General features: G+C 36.6%; 1 protein-coding gene across 1 annotated transcript in view; it reads left to right on the forward strand.

Moving 5' to 3' along the window:
* Positions 1 to 25,102, forward strand: part of PGGT1B (protein geranylgeranyltransferase type I subunit beta) — a 52,235-nt gene extending 27,133 nt beyond the window's left edge. The window contains exons 4-9 of the mRNA XM_043920120.1: positions 1,810 to 1,961; positions 3,320 to 3,452; positions 10,832 to 10,877; positions 15,780 to 15,964; positions 20,543 to 20,651; positions 23,702 to 25,102. Of these exons, the coding sequence (XP_043776055.1) occupies positions 1,810 to 1,961; positions 3,320 to 3,452; positions 10,832 to 10,877; positions 15,780 to 15,964; positions 20,543 to 20,651; positions 23,702 to 23,883 (807 nt within the window). The 3' untranslated portion in view covers positions 23,884 to 25,102. The remainder of the gene's footprint in view (positions 1 to 1,809; positions 1,962 to 3,319; positions 3,453 to 10,831; positions 10,878 to 15,779; positions 15,965 to 20,542; positions 20,652 to 23,701) is intronic.
* The last annotated feature ends 1,976 nt before the right edge of the window (positions 25,103 to 27,078 follow it).

Here is a 27,078-nt window from a genome sequence, read left to right on the forward strand (position 1 = left end):
GACTCGTGGGCATGAGTTTGAGCAAACTCCAGGAGATGGTGCAGGACAGGGAAGCCTGGCATCTTGCAGTTCGTGGGGTTTCAGAGAGTCAGACATGACTTGGCAGCTGAGCAAGAGCAACCAAAAAAGAATTCTAAGAAGTCAGTTATAAATGTGGAATAGAATATCCAGGCATATTAGAGCTTAAGTTCTAAGGAGGAACTCAGAATGGAAGAGTTACCACAGTGAAGATTTGCTTGTCATATTTGTGAGACTATATAAAAAGTTGTATATGTAAGACTGGATAGGTGGGGTGAGTTCAGATTTAGAGGATATTTGAACACCTTGCAGACTTATTCTGTAAAGAATTATAGAAGGTCAGTGAGCAGATACGTATTCTGATTAAGTCACTGGTGGTTCTAAGACCCTTGGGTCATGACTCCAAAGAAGTAGTGGCCCTTTTGATATTTGCCTTGCACTTGCATCATCATCAGTAAGATAACTAGCATCTGTATAGATAGTAACTTTATTTAATCTTCACAGTAACCCTGTGAAGTGGATACTAATATCTCCATTTTTCAGAATGAGGCAACCCAGTGAGTAATAGAGCCAGGATTTGATGCCTTTCAGCAGTGTAGAGATTAACATTTATTGTAGAAAGCAATGGAATCTATTTTAACCAAAATCTTTGTATAAGATTCATTTTAACTTTGTAGTATTTTGAGCAGTTACTCAGGTATTTGAAGCAGTTATTGATGAGCCCAACTAAAACAGAAGGAAAGCCTATGAGAAGGATGAATTTAAAAGGTACTCTTAGTCTGTCAAAATCAAAACTTTCTTAACAGAGAGATAAATTAGTACAATGTGAAATTTTACATTTTTTAAGTGAAATTATTTTTAAAGTATCTAGTTAATAGGACTGGCCATTTGAAAATAATTATAAAACTTTAAGCGCTTTGTCTTGTTACTTGGCTTTACATTTTTACTTTATTTTAACAAGTTTTTAAGTTAATTTTATCTGTGTCTGTGCCAACTGGAGTCTGCAGGGTTTCCTACAAGGAGTCACATATTTTATAAACCTTAAGAGATTTTTGATAACTTTGCCGTTTTGTTGGAGCCGTCACATCAGTGAGACTATAGACTAGTTCAGTGCATGTCTTGGTGACATGAGTCTCCTAGTTCGACTCCCCAGCTCTGCTGGGCGATTACTAGTCTCACAGGCTTCACAGAACACTTTTTACAGTCAGTATTCATTTGGGATCTAAACTTTAAAAGTTAGATTATTTTATCCTAGAGAATTTTTCAATGTTAGTATCGTAAGCCTTTGCATTTTTTTGTTATTTGCTATTCTAAGTGTTAATGTTATTAGAAAGTCAAATAATTCAACTATATGAGAATAGGAAAAGATTTTTCAACTATATTGTTTTGTATTATTTTTAAATGGTAATTACTACTGTGGTATACTTCATTTGAATTTGTATGGCATAAAATAATTATTTCCACATGCTTTTTTAACTTTATAAGACATAAATTATAATTGATCTGGTTGATCAAATAGAAAGTTTAAATAATTTGGTTTATTTGAATATCAAATCTACTTCCATAAAGCTTGAGGATAAATTTTAAAATTACGTGCCTGGATAGTATGCAGTAATACTTATGTTGAGACATACATGAAATTGAGTTTTATTTTTCTCTACCAGATGTCTATACAAGTCAGTAAAAACAACATTTGATTTTACTGTTTACCGAAACTTCTTGTCAAATTGTTTAATGGAGTAAGATTTCATTTCAGTTTTCTAATTAACATTATATTAATTTTGAATCTAGAATCCTGGAACTGCTCATCCTTACGATAGTGGCCACATAGCAATGACCTACACTGGCCTTTCATGCCTAGTTATTCTTGGAGACGACCTAAGCCGGGTAAATAAAGAAGCTTGCTTAGCAGGCTTGAGAGCCCTTCAGCTAGAAGATGGAAGGTACAGGTCGTTTTTTGTTACTTGTCTCTCTCTGTCTTCTTTTTTTTTTTTTTTTAAAGAAAAATCTTTTGAAACTAAAAATGAATATATTACTATAGTAGACCTATAGAATTTGTCATAAATTCTTATTCCAACCACCTAAAAGTTCACTGTATAATGTGGTTTAAATGCCTAATCAATGAAATATTTCCTATGTGAATGAAAATAAAAGTAATCAGAATAATAGGACTCCATTTTTATTTCATTTTTTCTTTAAAGGAGACAATAAGTGTTCCATAAATAAGTGGTTTAATAGTTTCAGGATTAGGATCTACTTTAATTTACCTTCTGGGTTAAAAATTAACATTTTGAAGCAGACATACATTTAGTCTCAATGTTTTAAAAGTTTATTTAGTCTAAACTTTTATGCCTGAAGGTAGTCATGGGGGGAAAAGGGATGAATGTTGAATATTATATTCTAGTGTAGATAGTTTCTATATTTTTAAAGGTTAGAAAAAGAAGTTAGTGAGTTCATTAATATTTGATGATTTGAGTCATGGGTCTAACAAAAAAATTTTAAGGTGAAACATTTTTTTAAATCTTGGAAGTAATAAAGCAGTAGTGATTCTGTCTAAAGAGAAAACTTGGCAAACAAATCCTGCCATGTTATATCTATGTTCTGTCTACTATTATCTCTATTTTCCTGTCATTATCTTAAAAACACTGCTCTTAATGGGGGAAAATTAATGGAAACATGTAAGATAAATTGACGTTAATTGGAAATACTATAAAACTAAATACTTAGCAAGTACATGTCACTAATTTCTCAGTATTTCACTATAGTCTTTGGTTACTGCTGTCTTACCCTTGTTTATAATAAAAGCATAGACATGAAACACTACTATATACTTCTCTAAAACTAATTATAGGTAAAAATTAAAACAATATGATCAGTTATCATACTGGTTATCTATATATACATTGAGAAGAAATTGTACATAGGCAAAACCAACAGTTCCCAGTTTTCACCTGCTCCTGTCTCTGTCCTGAATTCTCAGACCCCTGTGCCACAGCTTCCCGTGGCTGAGAGCTGATGGACTTACTCTGGGGTGGTGGCTCCTGGGGAGGAGTAGCTGCGATCGCGGGTTAAGCTCCCCAGACGGCAGAACTTCAGAGCAGAGTGATGATTTGGGGGCAGTTTTATAGCGTTCAAGTTAATAGTCCTATTCTTCACTGAATAGTAAAGTAGTATATGATTTTCAAATCCTGTTATTAGTGATAGGTTTTTCTGTGAGTGAAAACATGAGGTGGCTGTTTCTAAATAGCCCCCCGTACAAATAAACAAATTACAGTACAGTAAATCATGTTCTTACTTTCAGTTTTTGTGCAGTACCTGAAGGCAGTGAAAATGACATGCGATTTGTATACTGTGCTTCCTGTATCTGCTATATGCTCAACAACTGGTCTGGCATGGATATGAAAAAGGCTATCAGCTATATTAGAAGAAGTATGGTGAGTTACGTTGATAGTGATTCTCTCCTTTAGTTATTGTTGCTCATATAGGAGAGCTGGGAGGAGAAGGGGATGACAGAGGATGAGATGGTTGGATGGCATCACTGACTCGATGGACATGAGTTGGAGTAAGCTCCGGGAGTTGGTGAAGGACAGGGAGGCCCGGCGTGCTGCCGTCCATGGGGTCGCAGAGAGTCGGACACGACTGATGAGAGCTGGGGCATGCCTCATCTCGTCTATCAATAGCAGTAATTTGGAAATAGGGTAAGAAGACTGCTTTCTAGGTACATCATATATTGGAATAGCCATGTAAAAATAATCTTCAAGGACAGATTGACTCTTTAGCCATTAAATTTTAAATATAATCTGATTGTATCCAAAGAAACAGTGTCTTTAGTGGAAAGAAATTGGTCAGCCTTGGAAGCAAAAAACAGGAAAATCTCAAAGTAAATGTTGGTAGCCTATCCTAGTAGGGGTCCTTGAGAAGTCACAGCCAAACTTAAAGGAGAATTGTGGTGCCCTTGGTGAGATTTTTTCTTTGGAGAAGGAAATGGCAACCCATTCCAGTATTCTTGCCTGGAGAATCCCATGGATGGAGGACTGTAGGCTACAGTCCATGGGGTCGCAAAGAGTCGGAAACAACTGAGCGACTTCACTTCACTTCACATAGTGAGTTTATTCCTATATATCGGGTGTGAGATGTGGGTTCCTTAAGCCATTTTAAGTAGCAAGATTGGGCTGACAATAGATTTTTGCATCACTTTTGGTTTCTAAATAGTTTTATGTGTGGGTTTTTTTTTTAAATCTAAGGTTTAAGGAGAGTATCAAGTAGAAATGTTATTCTTTGACACAATATAGTCTTTTTTTTTTTTTTATCAATAATAGTAAGGAAACCTTAGTCTCAGCTGGAAATATCATTTGCTCTACTTTTTAGTCTTTCGTATAAAATCAGAGTAATAGAAGTGCTGCTTCCCAGGTTTATTTTACTTACTAAATATCAAATTTTTATTTTATAGATTAAAATATTTTAGGCTGTTAATTCAGCTTTTACTAGTCCATATTTCAGAGCGGAAATGTAAGTTCTTAGAGGAGTAGAGTTATTTTTAATTAAATATGTAAATCAGAATTTACAGAATATATAATAGCACAAATTTTTAAAAGCCTCGGGAGGCAGAAAGAACAAACCTTTAAAGAAGTTTTAGGACAAAAGGAGTTTGATGTTATAGACAAAGATGGGTGATTGTTTTGCCAAAAGTTTTACTTTTGTTTTCAATTCAAAGGATTCGTTAGACAAAGAAACCATTGTTACACACATAAACAATTTCAATTTTTTATAGAAGAAAGATAATTTGAAAAGAAATGTAAACAATAGAGAGAAGTAACAGTGCATACATCACCAAATTGGGCTGAGCTACATCCAGACTTGAACAGCACTAGGAAGTCCCTTGTTAACAGCAGTCTGGAGGCCCAACTGAGAAAGGGCCCAGGGGAGGTGCCTCCACCCACCAGTGAGACTTCAAATCACAGTTTCGGGGGCTCCTGCTTATAATCCTAGGCCACCAGCTGATATCAGTATCAGTTTGTATCAGTTTGTGTGCAAAAATGCGGGTATGGTTTTACTTTAATCTTTCTACAATATGGAAAGATTTGTTTCACCTTATGAGTTACAGAATCCCATTAAACCCTCTGGGGAGGGGGCGGGAGCTGCCAGACCATCAGGGGCTCAAGAATTTCAAGACAAACTCCCTTTCTAATCTGAAGTGCTGCCTGACTTGCTGTGCTTGCCAGCAGGCGTGGAATCCAGGCAGTGTCCACGCAGGTCAGAGCAAGTCGGAGGGCTGCTCCCCTGCTTCTGAAGCCTGAACAAGACTTTCCCCTATTTCCCTAACAGTGGTATCCGTTGTGGCATGATCATTGTAGAAGTAATACCACGTTCTTCTTAGTGCATTGTATTTGGAGGTACAACCTGTTGATACGCCTTATTGGTGATGTTAACTTGGATCACTTGGTTAAGGTGGTGTATGCCAGATGTTTCTCTGTAAAGTTAGCGTTTTTTCCATTTGTGATCATATTTAGTATCTCATGGTGAGATACTTGGAGCCTATGTAAATTTCCTGTCCCTCATCAAACTTTTATCCTCTAGTGTTAGTGCGCATTGATGATTTTCCAGCTCTACCATTCATTCTGTAATTATCAGTTAAAACTCTGCTGCTACAAAAAGCTTTCCTTTCACCTTTATCTATTTATTTATTTAATTTCAACAGGAACTCTAGATTCTTGTTTGATTCAGTGGGTTATTATCTGTAACTATCACTCATTTGAAAAGACCCTGATGCTGGGAAAGACTGAGGGCAGGAGGAGAAGGGGACGACAGGATGAGATGGTTGGATGGCATCACCGACTCAATGGACGTGGGTTTGGATGGACTCTGGGAGTTGGTGGTGGACAGAGAGGCCTGGCATGCTGCAGTCCATGGGTCGCAAAGAGTTGGACACGACTGAGCGACTGAACTGAACTGAACTGATCGTTTATTTTGATACTGTCCCAGATTCAGCGAGCAAAAACCCCTTCATGCAGGCTCTTATGCCCTTTTGACGTGTCCCGTTCATTTTTGAGCACATCATTGCTCTCTGGCACAAAATATTCCAGGTTCATAGTTTAATTTCCCAGCCTAAGTTCTAAAATTGGTCATTTCTTCAAGAAGTTCTGGTTCTTCTTTTTGAAGGGTGGTGTTTAGAAACCAGGATTTGGGCACAAAATGTGCTCATTGGTACTAGGATGTCATTGCTTCTAGCCCCTGTCTCAGAGGTAGGAAATGTATATATGTATACATAGAAAGCCCCCTTACACACATCCACACATTTATATCTATTTATCAAAAACCATGAATTCATGCTAATGAAACGATGAAAGTTGCTTAGTCATGTCTGACTCTTTCTGACCTCATAGGCTTTAGCCTGCCAGGCTCCTCTGTCCATTGCCTGGAATTCTCCAGGCAAGAATACAGGAGTGGGTATTCTCCACTGGAAGATCTCCAGGAGATCTTCCCCACCCAGGACTTGAACCCAGGTCCCCTGCATTGCAGGCAGATTCTTTACCGTCTGAGCCACCAGGGAAGCCCGAGTTGATACTAATAACCTTATTTTAATCCAACACCATTTGTTGGGTCGCTAAGACCCTTTGTGACCCCCAGGGACTGTCATGCCAAGTTCCTCTGTCCTCCGGTGTCACCCAGAGTGTGCTCAGATTCATGTCCACTGAGCCAGTGGTGCTCTCCAACCATCTCCTTCTCTGCTGCCCTCTTCTTCTGCCTTCAGTCTTTCCCAGCATCAGAATCTTCCAGTGAGTCCGCTTTTCTCATCAGGTGGCCAAAGGAATGGAGCTGCAGCTTCAACATGAGTCTTTCCAACAAATATTCAGTGTTGATTTCCTTTAGGATTGACTGGTTTGATCTCCTTGCATCCTAAGAGACTCTCAAGAGTCTTCTCCAGCACCACAGTTCAAAACCATCAATTACTTGGCATTCAGCCTTGTTTATATGACTAAGCAACTTTCATCATTTCATTAGCATGAATTCATGGTTTTTGATAAACTCTCACATCTTACATGACTCCTGGAAAAAGCATAGCGTTGATTATACAGAACTTTGTAGGCAAAGCGAGGTGTCTCTGCTTTTTGACCTACTTATCTAGGTTTGTCATTAGCTTTTCTTCCAAGGTGCAAGCGTTTTTTAAATTTTGTGGCTGCAGTAACCATCCTCAGTGATTTTTGTGGGCCCAAGAAAAGAAAATCTGTCACAGCTTTCACTTCTCCCAGATGCCATGATCTTTGTTTTTTAACTCCATCCCTCTTTTCATCTGTGACTCCCTTCTTGGGCAGTGACAAGCCTGACTCCTGTTATCCAGAATACATTGGTTCTTTTTGCTTAGAGCCCATGGGTATATTGCCAGAATGCTATATTTAAAAAAACACTTGGGATATTTTTTTTTATTCCCTCCACAACCACCTTACCCCCAACCTTTAGTATGTTTATGTCATTTATTTGAAATAGAGTTGTTTGTTTGGATTCTACTTTAGGATCACCTCCCCCCCCCAACTTTGTTGATTTTATTTCCTTAATATGTGATATATTAGCTTGCTTCTGAAAGTCAGAATTTAGGTTCAAAACTGTGTAACTCACAGGGGCTTCCCCTCTCTCCTGTCTCCTTCCTCTGCCTGACTCCCGTGTTTGCCGCCATGTACCCATTCACTCTGTAGGTGAGTGTTCTCATTAGTTTCTGGTTCGTCGTCCTCGCTCACTCAAAAGAGTACTTTTTTGCATTTTGCTTTTTTTTACTTAACAGTATAGCTTGAAAACCACCCTGTATCAGGTCAAAAAAATTTTCCTCATTCTTCGTTTGTTTTTTTTTTTTTTTTGCAGTTTTGTAGCACTCCATTATGTACATATCATAGTTTTTTCCAACTATTCTATACATAGGGTATGTATTTTCCTAAGGCGAACAGTGTTGAAACTAATCCTTTCTGCATGTATGCTTATGTATTGTTGGGAATATATTTTCAAAATAAATTCCTAGAAGAGGAATTGCTTGATCAAAAAGTAAATGCATACATAAATTTTCATTTTCACTCCTAAAATATGAACCAGTTTATATTCCCACCAGTGTGTGAGAGTGCCTCTGTCTACACAGGCTCACCAGTAGAATGTTGTTGCAGTGTTTTTATTTTTACCAAACTGGTGGGTGAAAAATGATACCTTGGTGTGTTTCCAAATTTGCATTTATTTTATTAAGATTGAGATTGACTGTTTAGGGCTATACAAAACAAGCCTCAGGCCAGGTTTAGCCTGCAGGCTCCAGATTACTGACCCCTACTTGTAGTCCATTATTTTTCCTCTTTCTTTAGGTACTGCAATTTTGTGTAATTTTCTTTCTTTGCTCATCTTTCATCTCAACCACTTTCTCTTCAACTCCCTTTACTTACTTCTTTATCTCATTTTTATTCTCTTGGTTGTTTTCAGCCTTTCTTACATGTCCCTTAATGTCTTTTCCTGAAATCATTTAATTTTCTTTAATTCTTCCTACTGTTTATCCTTTTCATTTTTTAACTTTAAATCTCTTTTCATTTCCCAAGTGCTTATTTGAGGGTATACAGTTGAGTTTGGGTGCTTCACCCTAGTTTTCTTTTGCTTTTCACCATACTTTGGAGGTGAAGGCAGATTTTCCTATACAGAGATGTTTTCATTGTGATCACCATGTTTTCATCTCAGAGATTCAGAGTTCCTTTGTGTGGATTGGTCTTTTTCTGTTTAGTGATTAGTGGATTTTTTTTTCTTACAAGAATTCCTAGTTTAGTAAGAGTGCCGTCTTTTCAGTGCAGAGAAACAGAGTATGATTTTTTAAATTTAGAGTGTGTTTTTGTTTGTGTAGTGGTTGGGGAAGGGTAGTGAGTCTGTGATTTTCTGCTAGGAGAGAGTTCTTTTTTGTTTCCTGGGTTTTTAAACTTTGCTCCTTGGAGTTTGCCTTTGTTACCTGATCTTCAAAGGGCCCTTCTTTCTTCCTTTCTCTTCTTCTTCTGTCTTCACCAGAGTTCTGCCCTTTGGACGCCGCCACCTTGACCTGCATGCCCTCCTCAGCCCCTTTCCTGGGGTTAGTGCTCAGTGTTACCAGAACTCTGTATATAGTACAGGCATCCTCGCTTTGACTGGTCACACCAGACTGTCACGATGGTTGTGCTGACTGAAACGATGCAAAGTGATCTTAATCATCAGTGGGAAAAATGACACTTGTTCTATGACCTTTAATTTTTTGCCAAAACATTTGAAACTATTAATGTTACTGTCAGTTATAAATGTATAGAGAAATTTTAATGGTAAACCAATATTTGTTAGTACACTGTAATTTAAAACATTGGCAATATTGAAAAAGTGTAGAAAATTCATAAGGAGTAGTTTGAACAGCATTCTTTTCTTCTCATTATATAACTTACAGTACGGAGCAGGCATCTTTTCTGTCTTGGTAAATGATTATACTCCTTTCTAAGTTAGTACCAACTTCCAGCATTTCGTCCTTTGCATTGTCATTGTTGTGAAATACCTGAGAATTCCTTTTATGTGAAGTTTTTGCCAACATCACTTCTCTAGAACATCTTCCTTTTCATGATAGCCACTTTCTTCATTCATGTAGAAATTTCGCCTTCCCTTAGTTTTTCTGCCTTCATATCTAGTGTCAACCAACCAGCACTGTCATGATAACTGTGTCTTCTATTACTCTGTTTGATCTCAATTTCACTTTCAGTGCTACTGTTTTTTGCTTCTTCACTGCACTTTTACCTTTGGTGGCCAGTCTCTTCTTTGGTTACGACGTTTTGCAAGCATCATGTGGGTTATTCATTCTAATATAGAGAAACAGCACGCCCATGCGCGCGGCTGCGCTGAGCACCGCGCGGTGACTGGCCGGAGACTGCGCACAAGGTGACGCGTGTCCATGGCTCTGACGCACTCTGTCAGTCGGTCATCGTGGGCGGGGGGCGAGCAGCAAGCTTGTGCTGCATGCAGCTGCTCATAGTTACTGTACTGGTACTACTGAAATGGGGGCATGCTGTGTTACTGGAGTTTGTGTGTAATTGGGAGAGCGCAAAACAAGGATTTCCTGTAACTTCACACTTAACGCAGGCCTTTCCTTTTGAGCCAGTAATTTTAGGTGATCTCAGACAGCCCCGCTCCTCTCTCTTCCTCACGATTTTTCATGAAGTGCCCTTGCTCTCTTCAGAAGTGTATCAGGAGTATGAGATTTGTTGTTTCTTTTTCTGTAGACAGGTAATTTGAAGTTTCAGCATGTCTTCCAGCTTTGATAGGATTTCAGTTCTATGTAGTTGTATTATTTTTTTAAATTTATTTTTAATTGAAGGATAATTGTTTAGTTGTATTATTATTATCCTGTTTTGATTTTGTGGGATATGTGGGGAAATTCAAATTTTAGGTAGGGCTAACCAAAAGTCTCAAAACAGATTTGTTTTGTATTTATAATGTTATATATATGAGTATGAAATCCTTATATAAGTTTTCCTTAAACTCATACCTCTTGCAAGTGGAGGAATAAAGGTTGAGGCTTTTTACTGGGTAAAGATTAAATATGTAAGTGCCATCTTTGAACAGTCTCTTCTCAGAATGTGCCTAATGTATATACATTTACTGATTCAGCTTGGTGAATAAGACAAGATCAGGGATTTGAAAATGCCTAGATGTATTTAATTATGGGAAAGAATACATGTTTTGAAAGATAAAAGGGAGAGATAAAATTAGATCAAGAAGAAAAATTAGCATCATGACAGCATATTTATTATTATTATTTCAGTACTAACTGAATGTTTTTCTTTTTCAGTCCTATGACAATGGGCTGGCACAGGGAGCTGGACTTGAATCTCATGGTAAGGCATCTTAAAATCAGTGGGTGTGTGGTTTCTCTTGTTTCTCTAAATAACATCGTGGTATCTCCAACATGTAGGACCTCAGAAGTTTGTCCCGACCCTTGATGCAGCCTGGTTATCTTCTTTCCTACTTCTCCCTGTTGACACTGTTGTGCCAACTTGAGCCTCTTCTAGGTCAGTAATCATTCAGAGATTATTCAGACCAGAATGTTCAAACAGTATTTTCTACTAATCTTTTCAACTGTTAGCTGCATGAAAACATCTTGGGAGGATTTAAGAAATTGTTAGAAAACAGCAAGTTTTCTTTTTTGGTGTAATACTAAAAAGCTAGATACAGAATATTGAACATGAATCAATGAATCTGTGAAGAAGAAAAATTTTTCTACCTTTAATGTAATTGTACTAAGTCATAGTGATAAGACGTTTTTCTGTATGGCACATGTTCGCTGCATACACTAATACAGTCTCTCTCACATTTTCCCTCAATTTTGACAGAACCAGAAGAGTGAGCAATAGTCAGTCTGTTAGTACATCAATAGCCTGAGCTCTTTCAAGTGGAAAATTTTCATGTAGAAGAAAATATACTTCCATGCTCCTTAAAAAAAAAAGAAAAAGACTCAGGTCAGGGAGGCTTTCTGAATGAACTTACTTCCTCTCTCTCACAGCCGTGCTTTTGTGCTCACTTGGTGTGTCCGTCCCTCTGCTAGCACAGTGGCGTGGACAGAACACATCGGTATCCAGGTCTCAGCCCTAGCACTAGGGGTGTGACTTAGGCTCCTCACCGAGTCGCTCAGAGGCTCTCGTCTTTCTTGGTCAGAGACGTGAGGGAAACTGGTTTGGAAAGCACAGAGCAGGTCTGAAAGCTTTTTAACCATAATGCTTGTGCTTCGCCAGGACCTGGCCTCTCGGGTCTGTCCTCCCTGTCACGTTCCCACGCCTCCTTCAGTGCTGTTGGCAGGGCGTGTGTCACTGAGGGGCATATAAAGCACTGGGGTTTTCCTCGGAAGCCACCCTGTAATTAGGACGTCTTAATTCTTGTGTGTGCCTGAGTCTGTACGAGATTGGGGTGGCAGTGGTGATTGTGTCACTGGTCATCACCTCTTGGTAAGGAGGAATATGCTTACAGTTGCACAAAGAGGAAATCTGTCATCTGTCTGATGGAAAAAAAAGTCTTGCTGAGTCACACAAGTAGTGATTTTGAGTCCGTTTGACTCAAGTAGGCTCCCACCCAACAAGACCATCATTGATGAACTGTGGTTCATGCCTAAAAGCTTACATCTTCCTTTTACCTGTCTTTTTGGGTTGGTAGGTTTCAGGACTAAAGCTGTAGAGGGAAGGGCTTCCTTGTCGGGGTGCCAAGGTACCGGATATGCTGCAGAAGGGTTATCGGCCTGCCAGGCTTGCTCCTTGCTCACTCAGTTTTTGGGGCAGCCAAGACCTGGGTGTCTAGAGCTCCTCGGGGCAGCACTGTTTCCTACAGATGCGTTAATGTTCTTGTGAGCTGACGGGCTGAGAAGTACTGTTCTGGAAGGCTTTGGTATAGCCTCCCCTCCTTGTCTTATCCCTAGCTACACTGGCAAGAGAGACCTCCTTCTAAAAACTAGTACTGGAGCTTGGGCACTCTGTGAAGGCGTCTTTGTTCTCCTTTCTTTCCATCAGAGAGTATCAGGTTTGAGCAGCCGTCTCTCCTTCACATCCCGGAGAATGTACTCTCACTTTCTGGTGTCTGTTCTACAAGTCTCCTGCGCTGCTAAGCGTCTCCTCAGCCACGGTGCCCACTAACGTCCTTCACAATAGTGAGCTCGGCCACGGTGCCCACTAACGTCCTTCACAATAGTGAGCTCGGCCACGGTGCCCACTAACGTCCTTCACAATAGTGAGCTCAGACCCCGTCTTCTCAGATGTTTTTACAGATGCCAGCTCTCCTCTTTGTGCAACTGTAAGCATATTCCACTTACTAAGCAGTGATGACCAGTGACACAGTTGCTATTGCCACCCCAATCTTCACTTCACATCCTCCAGGTAATGGCTCAAACGGTATTTTTGGATAAGCCCCCTATTTAAAATTGCAAACCAACCACAAACACAGCTCATTTTTAGAATTGCAAACCAACCATATATACATATCCCATTCTCTATCTGGAAATCTTTCTCTTATTTGTATGTGCCTTAATACTCTCTTACTGTTAATGCCTTCGATAAAGGAGGTTATTTATTTCTCAGCCTGTCTAACCTCACAGCCCACAAGAGCATTAAAACATCTATCTGTAGGACACAGTGGTGCCCCGAGGAGCTCTAGACACCCAGGTCTTGGCTGCCCCAAAAGCTGAGCGAGCAAGGGGCAAGTGAGCAATAGCTTGGCAGGCCTGTAACCCTTCTTCAACTCAGGCATAATGAACAAAGGTTAGAATTTGGATCATTAGTATGAGAAGCAGTTCTTAAATTGTACTATAATATAATGATGGGATGTTCTTGAAATTTTTTGAAGCTTATAGGAATCATTGACCTAATTCTGTTAATATTTAGCCTTAAAAGCATATTCTGGTTGAGTTCTTGTGCCTGCTCTTTTAGTAATGTTTCTTAATATACTTACTGTCAGAATGTTACCTATCTTTTGCTGTTTTTATGTCTGCCTCTTATACTCTTCTAATATGCTACTTTTAATCCAGGTTTTTAGAATTGGCTTTTTATGATTGTTTAGACAGGAACTTGTTAGGAACAAATGTTGATAAGTGGGTTTTAGCTTAAAGCATAGACTTTGTAATTACTGTTTGGCTCTTCAGAGTCCAAGCTTACTTCAGAAGTTGTTATTTTCAAAATCTGGTTGCTTGGGCAAAGTAAAGAGTATTTTTATTTTGGATTGTTCTGGCTTGCTTTAAACAATTCCAACAATTATTTTGGAGAGTAGCAATTAAATACCTCTTTATTTCTTGGTGTAGTTAGTTTTAAAAATTATGTACTTTCTGTTAGAGGCTTTATATTTAATGATGTGTAATACTTAAGTCATGGGCAGCTTCATAAAAGAGAAATTGAGACTAGTAGGTCATTGAAGGAGGAATAAGACTGATAGTTGCTGAATAGAAATTAATCTAAAAGGTTATATTTGTTTTACTTTTGTTTTAATACACTCATTGCTAACATAGATCTTCCTCTTTTTTTTCTCCATTGGGAAAAAAATCTGAAGACTAAATAGTTCTTACAGTGACCCTTTATTTATTTGTTTGTTTGTTTTTATTTTTTGACAGTGACCATTTTAGTGTGATAGCAGCCTTACATTTTCTAGAGCGAATGCTCACTTTTCCTTTGCCAGAGAATATAGCCAAGATTTGTAACACCAAAAGGAGAACTGCAAAATGAGGCATATTAGGAACAATCTATTTAAAGAGCTAGAATTAATAAAAATCCGTAGATGAAGTTGTAATAAATTGGAAATACGGAGTATTTTCAGATTGTTTGGAGTTGACAACAGATAGTGCCAATGGAAAGTGGTGGAATTTTTTTGTTTGTTTTTTCCTATGTGGAAAAAGACTGGCTTTTCATTTCCTGAGGAAAGTAGTTACTTTTGTGACTGTATTGGTTCCTTTGATGCTATAACATTTTACTAAACTTAGGGGTGTAAGACAAGGCAGATTTGTTCTCATAGCTCCAGAGGCCAGAAGTCTGAACTGCAGGGCTTCAGATCAAGGTGTCAGCAGGGTGGGCTCTTTCTGGGGGCACCAGGAGGGTCTGTTCCTTCACCTTGGTCAGCCTCTGGGGACTGCTGGCATTCTTTGGTGTGCCGTCACAGCACTTGAGTCTCTGCTTCCATCGCCTCCTTCTTGATTGTGGTTTAATCTCTGTCTGTCCCTCTCTTACAGGGACACTTGTGGTTACATTTAGGGTGGCCCCCATCCAGATTAATCTCCCCATCTCAAATCCTTAACTTCCATCACGTTTTCATAGTCCCTTTTGTCGTATAAGGAAACGTGCCTGTGTTCCAGGGATTAGGACCTGGGTATCACTGGCTCGTGGTGGAAGGCGGGTGGGGAGTTTTTCAGTCTAGCATGGTGAGCATGGATACGTATTGTGCATCTACTTCCAGATAAGAGTTTTCTTCTCCACCCCCAACACACACACACTCTTTCGCTTTCCCTTTTCTATTCCTTTGTTTAAGGAACTTTTTTTCCTTAAGATAACTTAAGGCTTCCCCTAAGATAAACTTAAGGGCTTCCTTTGTGGCTCAGCTGGTAAAGAATCTGCCTGCAATGTGGGAGACCTGGGTTTGATCCCTGGGTTGGGAAGATCCACTAGAGAAGGGAAAGGCTGCCCACTCCAGTATTCTGGCCTGGAGAATTCCATGGACTGTATTATAATAGTCCGTGGGGTTGCAAAGAGTCGAACACAACTGAGCGACTTTCACTTTCACTTTTTCTTCCTTCAGTTTCTGAAGCTGACTGCATTTAAGCCTCTAGTTTATGTTACATGTAAAAATTAGTCTGTAGCTTAGGCAGATGGGACCTTAGTTCATAAACAGTACACTGTGATTTTTAAGGGAATTACACTCAGGTGTAAGAGTGGCAGACAGGAAATAGTAGTCCTAGACTTTAGTTTCAGCTCTCCTATTGACCATAAAATTTTGAACTGCTTTCTAAATCTTACATTTTTCATTTAAAAAAATGATTCTTTTAAATTATTTAAAAATTTTTTCTGTTTCATCAAGTTTATATTGAAGACTTCAGTGCCTAGTGGTTATTTTAAATAGTGAATTTAAGTAAATAAAATAGTAATATGAAAACTATCTTTTAATTTTACTTTTCTTTCACTGCTTTCTAGAATTACTTAACCATTTTTTTCTTCAATCATTTCATATTACTTTCCTAGACATCTAGTAAGTTTAAAGTACTGTGTGGTTTTAATTAACAGGAGGATCGACTTTTTGTGGCATTGCGTCACTGTGCCTGATGGGTAAACTGGAAGAAGTTTTCTCAGAAAAAGAATTGAACAGGATAAAACGGTGGTGTATAATGAGACAGCAGAATGGCTATCATGGAAGGCCTAATAAGCCTGTTGACACCTGTTACTCTTTTTGGGTGGGAGCAACTCTAAAGGTAAGAGAAATAATAAAAATGAGAAACTTTTACTCTTTGTTAATAAAAACTGTGCTTAAAGGGTTTGGTCTTTGTAATGTTCATTAAATATTGTTAGGTTAAAGCCAAAAAGTTTTTCCTGTTGCTTTGGCAAAGCTGGTCACTGTATGGTTTTTCCACAGAATTCAGTTATCTGTTGTACTACTTAAAAATTTTTATTCTTATAAAACTCTAGTGTCTAGAACCTATATAAGAAACTAGGTGTAGTGTTATAAAAAGCTTGTAACTGAAACTTACCAGTAGTCCACCTAGATGGAAGATCTGTCTGAACATACCAGTAAAGGATTTATGGGAAAATACCTTAAAAGATAAACCATGGGTAATTCCTTTAAAAACTATTTAAAGTTTTCTGTTTTTTATTCATTTATTTATATAAGCCTTCTGAAATGTATTCATTAATATGATCATACATTTTCCCCATCTCTGCTACCTTTTGATATGTGTAAATCCATAAGATTATTAGCCATTGAGTACCCACAGTTTTCTATATCCTAAAATTGCAAGTATCACCTAGGGCTGATATTCTGGAATCTAACAAAAGTATATTCATCATCTATATAACATGTTAATTTTTTCTCTTAAAATTTATACATGTGGTTAAATAAAGAAAACAGAATGTTTTTTCTGTTCTCCTCACTTCTAGTACCATTCATCTGGTGCACCATTTTAATTTTTTTAATTATGGAAAATTTCAAACATAGTGAAAAGAGAAAATGGTGTATAATGAACACTTAGTATGTTCAGTAGCCAATTTCAGCAGTTCTTATCGCAAAGCCAGCCTTCATTCATTCATACAGCTACTCACTTTCCTCCTCACTGTATTATTTTAAAGCAATTCCTAGATAACCCCTTTTTACTTTATCTGGAAATTCTTCAGTACAATCATTAAACAAAGATAGCTTTTTAAAGAATGGAGATGTAATATTCTGTCTTCTAAAAATTCAGCCATAACGCCTTATTATCGTTAAATATCAAGTCAGGATGATGTATATTTTCTATTGCATCACATCAAGAGGAATATAATATAATCAGTCTCTGGTTGTCTCTCCTTTTTGATCTAAGGGCTCCAGAGTTGTCAAAGCTGATTTATCCATTATAAAGTTCCCCATCAACCTGTTTTTCTTCCCTTTTTTTTATGGTGGTAAAATATATGTAATGTAACATCTATCAGTTTAACTGTTTGTAAGTACAGATCAGTGTTGTGTAATCATTACCATTATCTATACCCCAAACATTCTCATCACCCTAAACCTAAACTCTGCTCACTAAACGATAGCTCCCCTTTCTCCCATTCCTCCAGCCCCTGGTAACCCCTTTTCTGCTTTCTGTCTCTATGAATTTGCTTATTCTAGGTACATCATATAAGTAGAATTATGTAATATGTGTCCTGTGTCTGGCTTATATTTCTCAAGATCCATCAATATTGTCACATATATCACAATTTCATTCCTTTTTATGGTTGAGTAATATTATGCTGTATGTATATACCACAGTATGTTTATCTCTTCATCTGCTGATGGACACTTGGATTGTTTCCACCTTTTGGCTATTGTGAATAAGGTGGTTATGAGCATTGGTATAAAATATCTTTTCAAGTCCCTGCTTTCATTTTTTCTGGGTAATTAACTAGGAGTGGAATTGCTGGATTATATGGTAATTATGTGTTCAAATTTTTGAGGCACCAACAAACTGTTTTTCACAATGGCTGCACCATTTTACATTCCACCTGGTGATGTATAAGGGTTCCAGTTTCTCTACATCTTCACCAAGGCTTGTTTCTTCCATTTTTTTATAATAGCCATCCTAATGGGTATGGACATGAATTTGAGCAAGTTCTGGGAGATGGTGAAGGACAGGGAACCCTGGCGTGTTGCAGTCCATGGGGTCGCAAAGAGTCGGACATGACTGAGTGACTGAACTGAACTGAATAATGAGTGATACCAAGCATCTTTTGATGTGCTTATTGACCATCTTTATATCTTCTTTGTAGAAATGTCCGATTTATCTATTTTTTTCTTTTGTTGCCGGGGCTTTTGGTTGTTATTCCATGAAATAATTGCCAAATCCAATATTATGAAGATTTTCCCCAATGTTTTATTGCAACAGTTTTTAGTTTTAACTCTTAAGTTTAGGTCTTTGATCCACTTCGAGTTAATTTTTGTAATGATATAAATCAAGGACTTCAGCTTCATCTTTTTACATGTGGTATCCAGCTTTCCTAGTACTATTCATTGTAAAGACAGTTCTGTACCCATTAAGTGGTGTTGGCACCCTTGCTGAAAGTCACCTACCTGATGTGTGTGTGAGAGTTTATTTCTGGGCTCTCCATTCTATTGCATTGGTCCTTGCTATTTTAATTACTGTAGCATTCTAAGTTGCATTATCAAGAAGTATGAGTCCTCAACTTTTTTCTTTTTAAAGATTGTTTTGGCTCTTCAGCCAAAACAGCATTTTTCTTTTAAACATTGTTTTTGCAATTTCCTACGAATTTTAGGATTGGCTTTCCCATTTCTTAGGAAAAAGGCTGTTCACATTTGTGTGGAGAGGGCATTGAATCTACAGACTGCTTTGGGTAGTGTTGACATCTTAACACTGTCTTCCTATCCATGATGATGGGATGCTTTTCCATTTATTTAGATCTTTAATCTCATTCACCAGTGTTTTATAGTATTTTGCATACTAAGCTTTTACCTCCATGGATAAGTGTATTCTCAAGTATTTAGTGGCTTCTTTTAGAAGCGTTATAAGTAGGATTGCTTTCTTAGTTTCCTTTTGGATTGTTTGTTGCTGGTGTGTAAAACCTTCATCATCTTCTTACAGAATGGTTTTAGCAGCCATTGAGCATCATTCCTTAGATCCATTATGTCATTGGGGGTTGTATTCTATCATTCCCTGTAAATTTACTAACTAGTGTCCTTTTGTAAAGAATTTCACTTTAACTTAAGATGTGGTTGTACAGAGAAAAACAGATGGTTATTTATTTTAATTTTAATAGTGTTCATTCCATCCATTGAGTTGGTTCTCTAGCATCCTCTAAAGTTTTCCAATAAAATAATTGGATTTTAGGGTTTTTTTCTTTTCTACCCTTTGAGTACCATTGTGAACTCACAGATTTTAATATGTTTTATCTGTTTTAGTCCATTACATTGTTCTTGTTAATGCTCAGATTGTCCCATCTCTAACCAGTAGGAGCCCCTTCAGGTTTGTTCTTGAGTCTTTTTGTATGATTTTGGTGGCCTTTGACAACTTTCTAGAGGCAACTTTTAAAAATTTTAATTCTTGTGGATAACTTTAAATAACCTTAAACATGCTGATTGCTTGACTTAACACATTTAGACATTATCTTTGATTCCCAGCAGTGAAAAATGAAGATTTTGGTCTCCTTTTTTTCCAGCAAATTGTTACTGGGGTTTTTTTTTTTTAAGTTCTGAACCTTTTCTCTTCCACTTCCTTCTAAATCTGTCAGTTTACTTTTATTTGTGTAATGTCAAGTTAGGTAACATTTGTATTTTGCTCAGTAACAATGATCAAATATTTTATGCTTTGCCTGTAGGTTGATTTTAAAATTTGAAAACTAATAATCACTTATTAGAATTGTGTAAATATTCTTTATTGCTTAACCAAGTAAGATTAGAGTTTCTTCTTTCTGTGTAATGACCCATGTGCCACTTGATACTAGAAAGTGTTTCTAGTATCAGGAGTGTAAAGAGTCACTGCTTATATTCTATTATTAAATCAAAATGAATGAATAAGTTTGTTTCTTATTAGTACCATAACTTTCTAATTGGTTTTATTTTGCTTTTTGAAACATGATACTGCTTTGTTAATTTTTTAATACTTTTTGTGGCTCTTTGATTAATATTATTAACACACTTTTAGCTGCTTTGTGACACTTGAGCTTTCTTATGTGCTCACCATCCCCTGACCCTCTTCTCTTCACAATTTGATTTATCCTTTATTTTTTCTATTTAATAGGATCTTGGGAGAAAGAACAATACATGTCGTGAATCTTTAAGCTACTTAATTTTTTATGCTAAAATTGTATTTGTCTCACCTTTTATCTTTCTTAATTAAAGAGCTTTAATTTTTTGCTGTTCTCAAAATTGTCTTTAGCATGTGGTTAATAATTTTTACTGTCCTTTTTTAAAAAATATTTTTACTTATCATTACTATAGTTCATAACTAACAGTTCAGAAATCTATTATTAAGAGTTAGAATATGGATAAATAAAATTGCCCTTGTAAAAATAACTGGTGAAGTTGAACACATTGGCAAGTTGTGTTTTGAATATGTTGCAGAGAAGTCATTGGGATCTGTTTCAAAAGAAAGAAATAGTGAGTGGGTCACGAAAATGAGAGTAGATGATTTTTTAAAAGTTAACGTGGTTGATAATTTTAAATGTTCCAAGTCCCTTAGGCTTGCTTTGAGAGCCTTAACTAGAGAAAAGTGTTTTTTAGATTATATATATCTGAAATTTGAGCCATGGGTTGATATGAAAGTTTTATGTCAATAAATTTATATTTGTTACTGTCGTTTCAGCTTCTGAAAATTTTCCAGTATACTAATTTTGAGAAAAATAGAAATTACATCTTATCAACTCAAGACCGCCTCGTTGGTGGATTTGCCAAGTGGCCAGATAGTCATCCAGGTAATTTATTTTTTGTGTAAATCCAGAGCAACCTTTGTTTTATTTATTGAATAGATCTTTAAGTGTTTGTCAGAAAGGGTATATGATAGAAAATATAGCCACAGTTATAAACTTACTTTAAGTAAGGTTTTTAAGAAGGTAAATTGTTTAAGTTTACAGTAGATTTAGGATCTTCAGGGTGTAAAGGAAGGGTTTAATTATCAAGATACTGGTATAGTTTGCCATTTTTCCCAAATATTTCACTTAGCAATGTATTATTTTATTGCAGACAATAAGACAGGTGGTCTGAATGGTCCCAATTCAAAATAGAATAATTTGGTTCATCCAAAATCTTTAGGAGTATTAGCTGTCACTTGAGCTATGTGTAGAATAAATTACTCTTTAATCCAAGAGAGAACTAATTCTTATTCTTTTCAGAAATCATTCTCCAAGCTACTTCCCCCTCCCTCTTAGGTTTCAAAACCTCCAGTAAAATGATCTATTTACAGCCTCTAAAATCTGAATTCAAGAGTTTGTTAAAAATAAGTCAGAACACTGACACTTTTGATAATCAGATTGACAAAGTATTAGCTATAAATACATGAAACTAGATTCAAGAAATGATTGCTTTTACAACATTGCAATAATATCATGGTTTTTATTGTTAGCCTAGAACCTCTTTACCTCATCTCTTGTCATAGAACTATTACAGTTAGAATATGTACCTGAATTGAAATACAAATAAAGGGCTCATGGAATCATACTTGTGTACCTGAAGAGAGCGGGAATATTTCCTTATATCCATATTTACTTGTTTTTTCATGCAAAATATGCTTCTTAAAAAAAAAAGTACAGTGCTTTTTATTTCTAAGTGTTAGAAAGTGTTAGTTGCTCAGTCATGTCCAACTTTTTGCGACCCCATGGACTGTAGCCCACCAGGCCCCCATCCATGGGATTTTCCAGGCAAGAATACTGGAGTGGGTTGCCATTTCCTCCTCCAGGGGATCGTCCCAAGCCAGGGATCAGACCCAGGTCTCTTGCATCTCCTGCACTGGCAGGTGGGTTCTTTACTGCTAGCGCCACCTGGGAATATTTAGAATTTTTTGGCATCTGTAACCCATAGCTGTAAATATGTTTTAAAAGTTCCTCAAGAAAACAATTGTTTTGGTATCAATTCCATTGTTTTCAATCAGTACATGGTGCTATTTTAACAAATAATGAGAATAGGGAAATGACACTCTTGAAAAACATTTCTTATATAAACATTGAGATACATTTTGATTTTTTACAATCAAATTTTTAACTTTTTTAAAAGAAAATTCTTGGAGCTTTTTTGTAGAGAGGTCAGTGGCTAAGTTTAGTATTTGTGTAAATAATTGGTTGTAATATTCTTTATAGATATGTTGCAATGTCTTCTAATCCTGTACATTACAGAGCATAGAAATCATTGTATGATAAATTGAATTTATGTGGAAAAAGATTTGTTTCCAGAGCTGTTACAAAAATTATTTTAATAGGATTTTTTTAATTAGCTTATTCTTGGTTCTAATAAATCAATCTATTGACAGATTTGACACAAAAGAGATTTTACATACATTAACAGGAAAAACTTATGAAAGGAATTAAGTTTTACTATGAAGAAAATGTATATTTCTACATCTAAAGTGCTCAAATACATCACCACCTACAGATGAGATTATTATTTATTTTTAAGGTTTGAAATGTTTAACTTCTATTTCATTAACTTTTATAAAAAATCCTTTTGAGGAATAAAAATTTATTTTTACATTACCTGGAACATGTAAGAGCCTATTTTACATTATCATGAGTGTATTTTCTGTTGCATTTTTTTCCTAGAAAAGTTTTCTCATTTCTAGACAATAAAATTTAATGTTGCTTTGTGCCTTTTGTAATTTAACATAACTGCAAGAAAAATAGAATAGGAAAAATCAAATTTTGTGTGTGTGTGTGTGAAAATTAGAGGAAATTGAGCTGGAAGAAGTCTTAAGCATTCTCTGAAAAAAACATAAAAGGGGATTAACGTGGACCTAACTGGTGAAATAACTTTTGCACAAATAACTCTGAATAAGTACAACTATCTGTCATTCCTTTTATGAAAACTAAATGATATTTATGTAAGTCAACCTTTCTCTTTAATTCTTTTGATACACTTTGACTTGGTAAGATGTTTTGAACCTTAATAGCCTATGAAGCTTTAAATAATGACCAACTCAAAAATAGAAAAAAATTTTGACTAGTACAAAATCTATTTTTTGTAAGTGTTCCCATAACAGCGGAACTCTGAGCACTTTTAGGACTCCATATAAGGCTGTCATGCAGGCAACAGCCGTGTGATTTCAGTGGTCATTTAATGGGAGAAAGTTAGTGCCCCTGAAAGATGGGAAACTGTAGTAAGGCCAGTGCGGAAGAATCCTTCTGGTGTGAACAGTCACATTATTACAACCAAACAGAAGGTCTGAGCTTGTTTTTGTTATCAGGTCGGATATTTTTAGAGTGACTGACATTACTTGAAATAGGAAAATTAAATATAGTACAGCATTCCAGAATGGGTTATTTTGCCCAGGCTTCTTCCGTTTAACACAGTGTTGGCATTGTGTGGTTTAGGAATTGTCAGAGTTAGAACTTAGCAGGGAATGCAGTGCTACTTAGATTCTGAGGTTTGTTTATTTTCATTTTTAAGAAGAAAAGTTCCTTTTATGATAGAAACATCTTTGTTTCCATAGTCTGTTGTCAGCAAAAGAGAAAACCCATTAGAGTGAGGAATCTTTGCTAGTTCTCTTCCTGTTTATTCTTCAATCACAGAAGATGTTGGTGGACTCACTCCTTAAGCTAGGAACTGTTTTCCTTGTTAGTGATATTTTCTTGAATATCATCTGATTTTGATCATCTAGTTTTTTAAAATTTGAGGTTTGAGACTTTGAGAAAGCAAATATTTCAAAACTATTTAGTATTTTTCTAAATTTATTTTTAATGTAGTGATGGGCTGATAAGTAGCTAAATATTTTGTACAAATATACCTGTTGTGATAAAAAAAAATGTCTTATTTTCAGATGCTTTGCATGCATACTTTGGAATTTGTGGCCTGTCACTAATGGAGGAAAGTGGCATTTGTAAGGTTCATCCTGCCCTGAATGTAAGCACACGGACTTCTGAGCGCCTGCGAGATCTCCATCAGAGCTGGAAAACCAAGGACTCTAAACAGTGCTCAGAGGACGTACACATCTCCACATGACTAGCTTTAGATTGGGGGGGGGGGTGGGGAGGACTTGTAGCCTAACTGTAGCCCGAGGTTAAAAGCCATGTGTAACCAAGTGTGCTCTTTTTTAAGAGGTAGTCTTACAGTCGGACGCTGATGTCACTTTGGGGTATGGTCTTGAGCCAGTAACCTTTGTACTAGGTTTCAAGAAAATCTTTGCTGAAGTTTGAACCACAGTGGACTCCATCGTGGTTCTTAAATGTTTATACTGTATTTCTAAGTTCTTTGAGGCAAATTAACTGTATGTATGTAGGTTATCTTTTTTTTAAAAAAACAAAAACAAAAAACTTCACTACAGAATTGTATCATATTATAAAATGGACATGAATCTTCAAAAGAAGTTTACAGTTCACATAGCGTTGGTAATCTTCAGGTGAGCACTTAGTGATCATTTAAAAAGCTTGACTGCTTATGGTGGAACATTGCTTTAATGAATTAAGTATCTGGGGTTATTCTCTGAAAACAGATGATCCCATAATTTTTAAAAGAAGAATGACTTATTTTGTCTTATTCTCAAGTAAAATGTGCCAATTAAACTTTTGTGGGCTATACAAATGAAATTAACTTCATAGCAAGAATGAATAGGCTTAACTAATACAGTAATTTCCTAAAGGAAGATTGTTATAAAAAGACTATTATGTAACTGAGGAGAAAGTAATTTAACTGTATGTGATTGTGAATGGGAAAGTTTTGTGCTGTGTGGGTCATCTGTTTTAGATGTTGCTGGGGTAAATAACAGTTATGTTTGATTTTAATCTCGAATCATTAGTCGCTTTTTTTTTTCCCCTTTCTGCAGAGAAAGCCATCTTACCTAGAGGGAAAAACATTTAGTGGTTTTGTTTCTTTTTCTGAGATAAATTGTAAACTGTATTTTTATAACTGAGTTATTTTTAACCATTTGGTTTTTTATTGTTGTTGTTGTTGCTCCCAGTGTTTTAGCTTTTCTCATTTCAAACTGATGATTTTCTAATTTTTTTAAGTTAAATAAGTAAACATTTAAGTGAAAAAAAAAGCACCACTCAATTAAATTTAATGGTATAGCTCCATACACAGTCATTCATATTTTTGTAATATTTTCAGGTAAGTGGGAAGGTAATGTATCCCTTAGAGGTTAAGGACTGGGGTTTGCTTTCATTGTTCTGTTTTCTTCATTCTGTGACCTACCTGAATTATAAAGGAGTGGTATAAAAACTTACCTTTATTAGTATTCAGTTTATCAATGAATCACACCCATCACCGTTTGCTCAGTGACAAAGTTACGAGAGCAGTTCTGAAACGGAGAAGGAAATCACTTCACCAGAGGGACTAGGTTCAAGTTAAAATCTTGGTGAAAATACATGTTGGATTTTTAGGTTTACAAGTAAAGTATCAGGATAAAAACTAAATTACTAGTATCTGTTTATGTATTATTGTAATATCTAAATTTTTCCTTTTTTAGTGGTGAAAAAAAGTACCCTTAAATAATGATCCCAGGGGAAACCTAGTATATGCTTGACAAAATGATTCATTTATTATTCACATGCTTAGTTTAAACCTCAGTTTGCCAAAGTCAACTTTTTTTTTTTTTTTTTTTTAATAGAAATAAAATCAGAGAACTGATGGTGGGGAAAGATGTCATCCTTCCATGAATTATTCCAGTTTGCACTGGTTTAAATCCTGACAAATTAAGACACTTACATCTCAAACTAAGACATTTCTTAGACATCAGGAATTAAAATGGCACGTATGTAATGGCTTTAGAACTATATAAAAAGCCCCCCTTTTTTTTTCCTGAATTGCCATTAGTGGTTGGAAGCTTAAAAAAGTTAGTATCTATATTTGTATGAAGTAGAATTCCAAGGTCAGAGTATTTCATAAAACTGCTAAATGTTTTCTAACTCCTTGTATAATTTAGTAGCATAAGATTATATATTACAGTGCGATTCTAATTAACGTGCTCTTGAGAGGTATTCTTAAGGAACTGTCGCCCAGCGAGTGTTCACTTCCACAGCAGCACAGTGATCAAAAATCCACCAGGCCACTGTGAGTTGTGGAGAAGCTATTCCCAACTTTTTCTAAATAGTTAGTTACAGGAAAGTATGAATAAAGTAAATTATAAGCACTATTTCATATGTATACTTGATCTTTAGCAGTGGTAATAGAACAAGAAGGGGGATTATGAAGTCTCAGTCAGTCTGTTCCCTGTGCTCTTTCCCCACCTCCAGGATGGTATTTTTTTAAACTGTGGTAGAACCCTTGTTTTGGGCATCTGCATGAAAACAAGGTTGATCAGGTCGTTAAAACACAATTCAACCTATTTATCATCTAAAAGTGCTTTTAGACTTGACCTATAATATGTGTACATTTTAATTAGATCTTTAAACAATCATTTATAAATATTTAAACTCAAATAGAAATTTTTTCCAACAGGGGTACATCGTTTGAAACTATGGTTTGTTGGGTCTGATAACATTTGCGTGTCATTATCGTAAAGAGGTGTTCTGGAGTCAGATGACTGGGGTTTAAGTCCCAGATCTGCCAGTTCACCAGTGTCGTACTGGACCATAACTTCCCCTTTGATACAGTGAGGTGAGTGGATCTAACAAGGTTTTCTGAAGGTCAGATGTGTGCGTGCTAAGTTGTTTCAGTCATGTCCAACTCTGTGACCTTCATGGACTGTAGCCCGCCAGGCTCCTCTGTCCAGGGGATTCTCCAGGCACGAATACTGGAGTGGGTTGCCATTTCCTTCTCCAGAAGGTCAGATGAGATAATACATATTAAGTACTTAGCATACTACCTGAATACAGTAAACCCCTAATTATAATTTCTGTTATAACCATCTTCAAATTGTTTTTAAAACCTCTCTTTTCTATAATAGAGATCCCACAGAATTGAAACTCTAGGAAGACGATTTGCAGCAGTGTAGTTTCTGAATATTGTCATTCGACCCTAGAGTAACTAGCATCACCATAGATCCCATTCTACAAAACCAGATGACAGGGTGGCCCCGTGAACTTCAAAATACAGTGTTGGACAACCCACTGACCAGCATAGTTTCAGCATCTGTGTGGGAGGAAGTGAAAGGCAGGCAGCTGGTTTCTGTCAGCCTTGAGAACAGAGCTGTAACACTGCCCACAGTTTTCTCACTAGAAAGTGCAGCGGGCCAGTCTGAGCAAAAGCTGGAACTGGAAG

Source organism: Cervus elaphus, chromosome 12, assembly GCF_910594005.1.
Source record: "Cervus elaphus chromosome 12, mCerEla1.1, whole genome shotgun sequence".
NCBI lineage: Eukaryota > Metazoa > Chordata > Mammalia > Artiodactyla > Cervidae > Cervus > Cervus elaphus.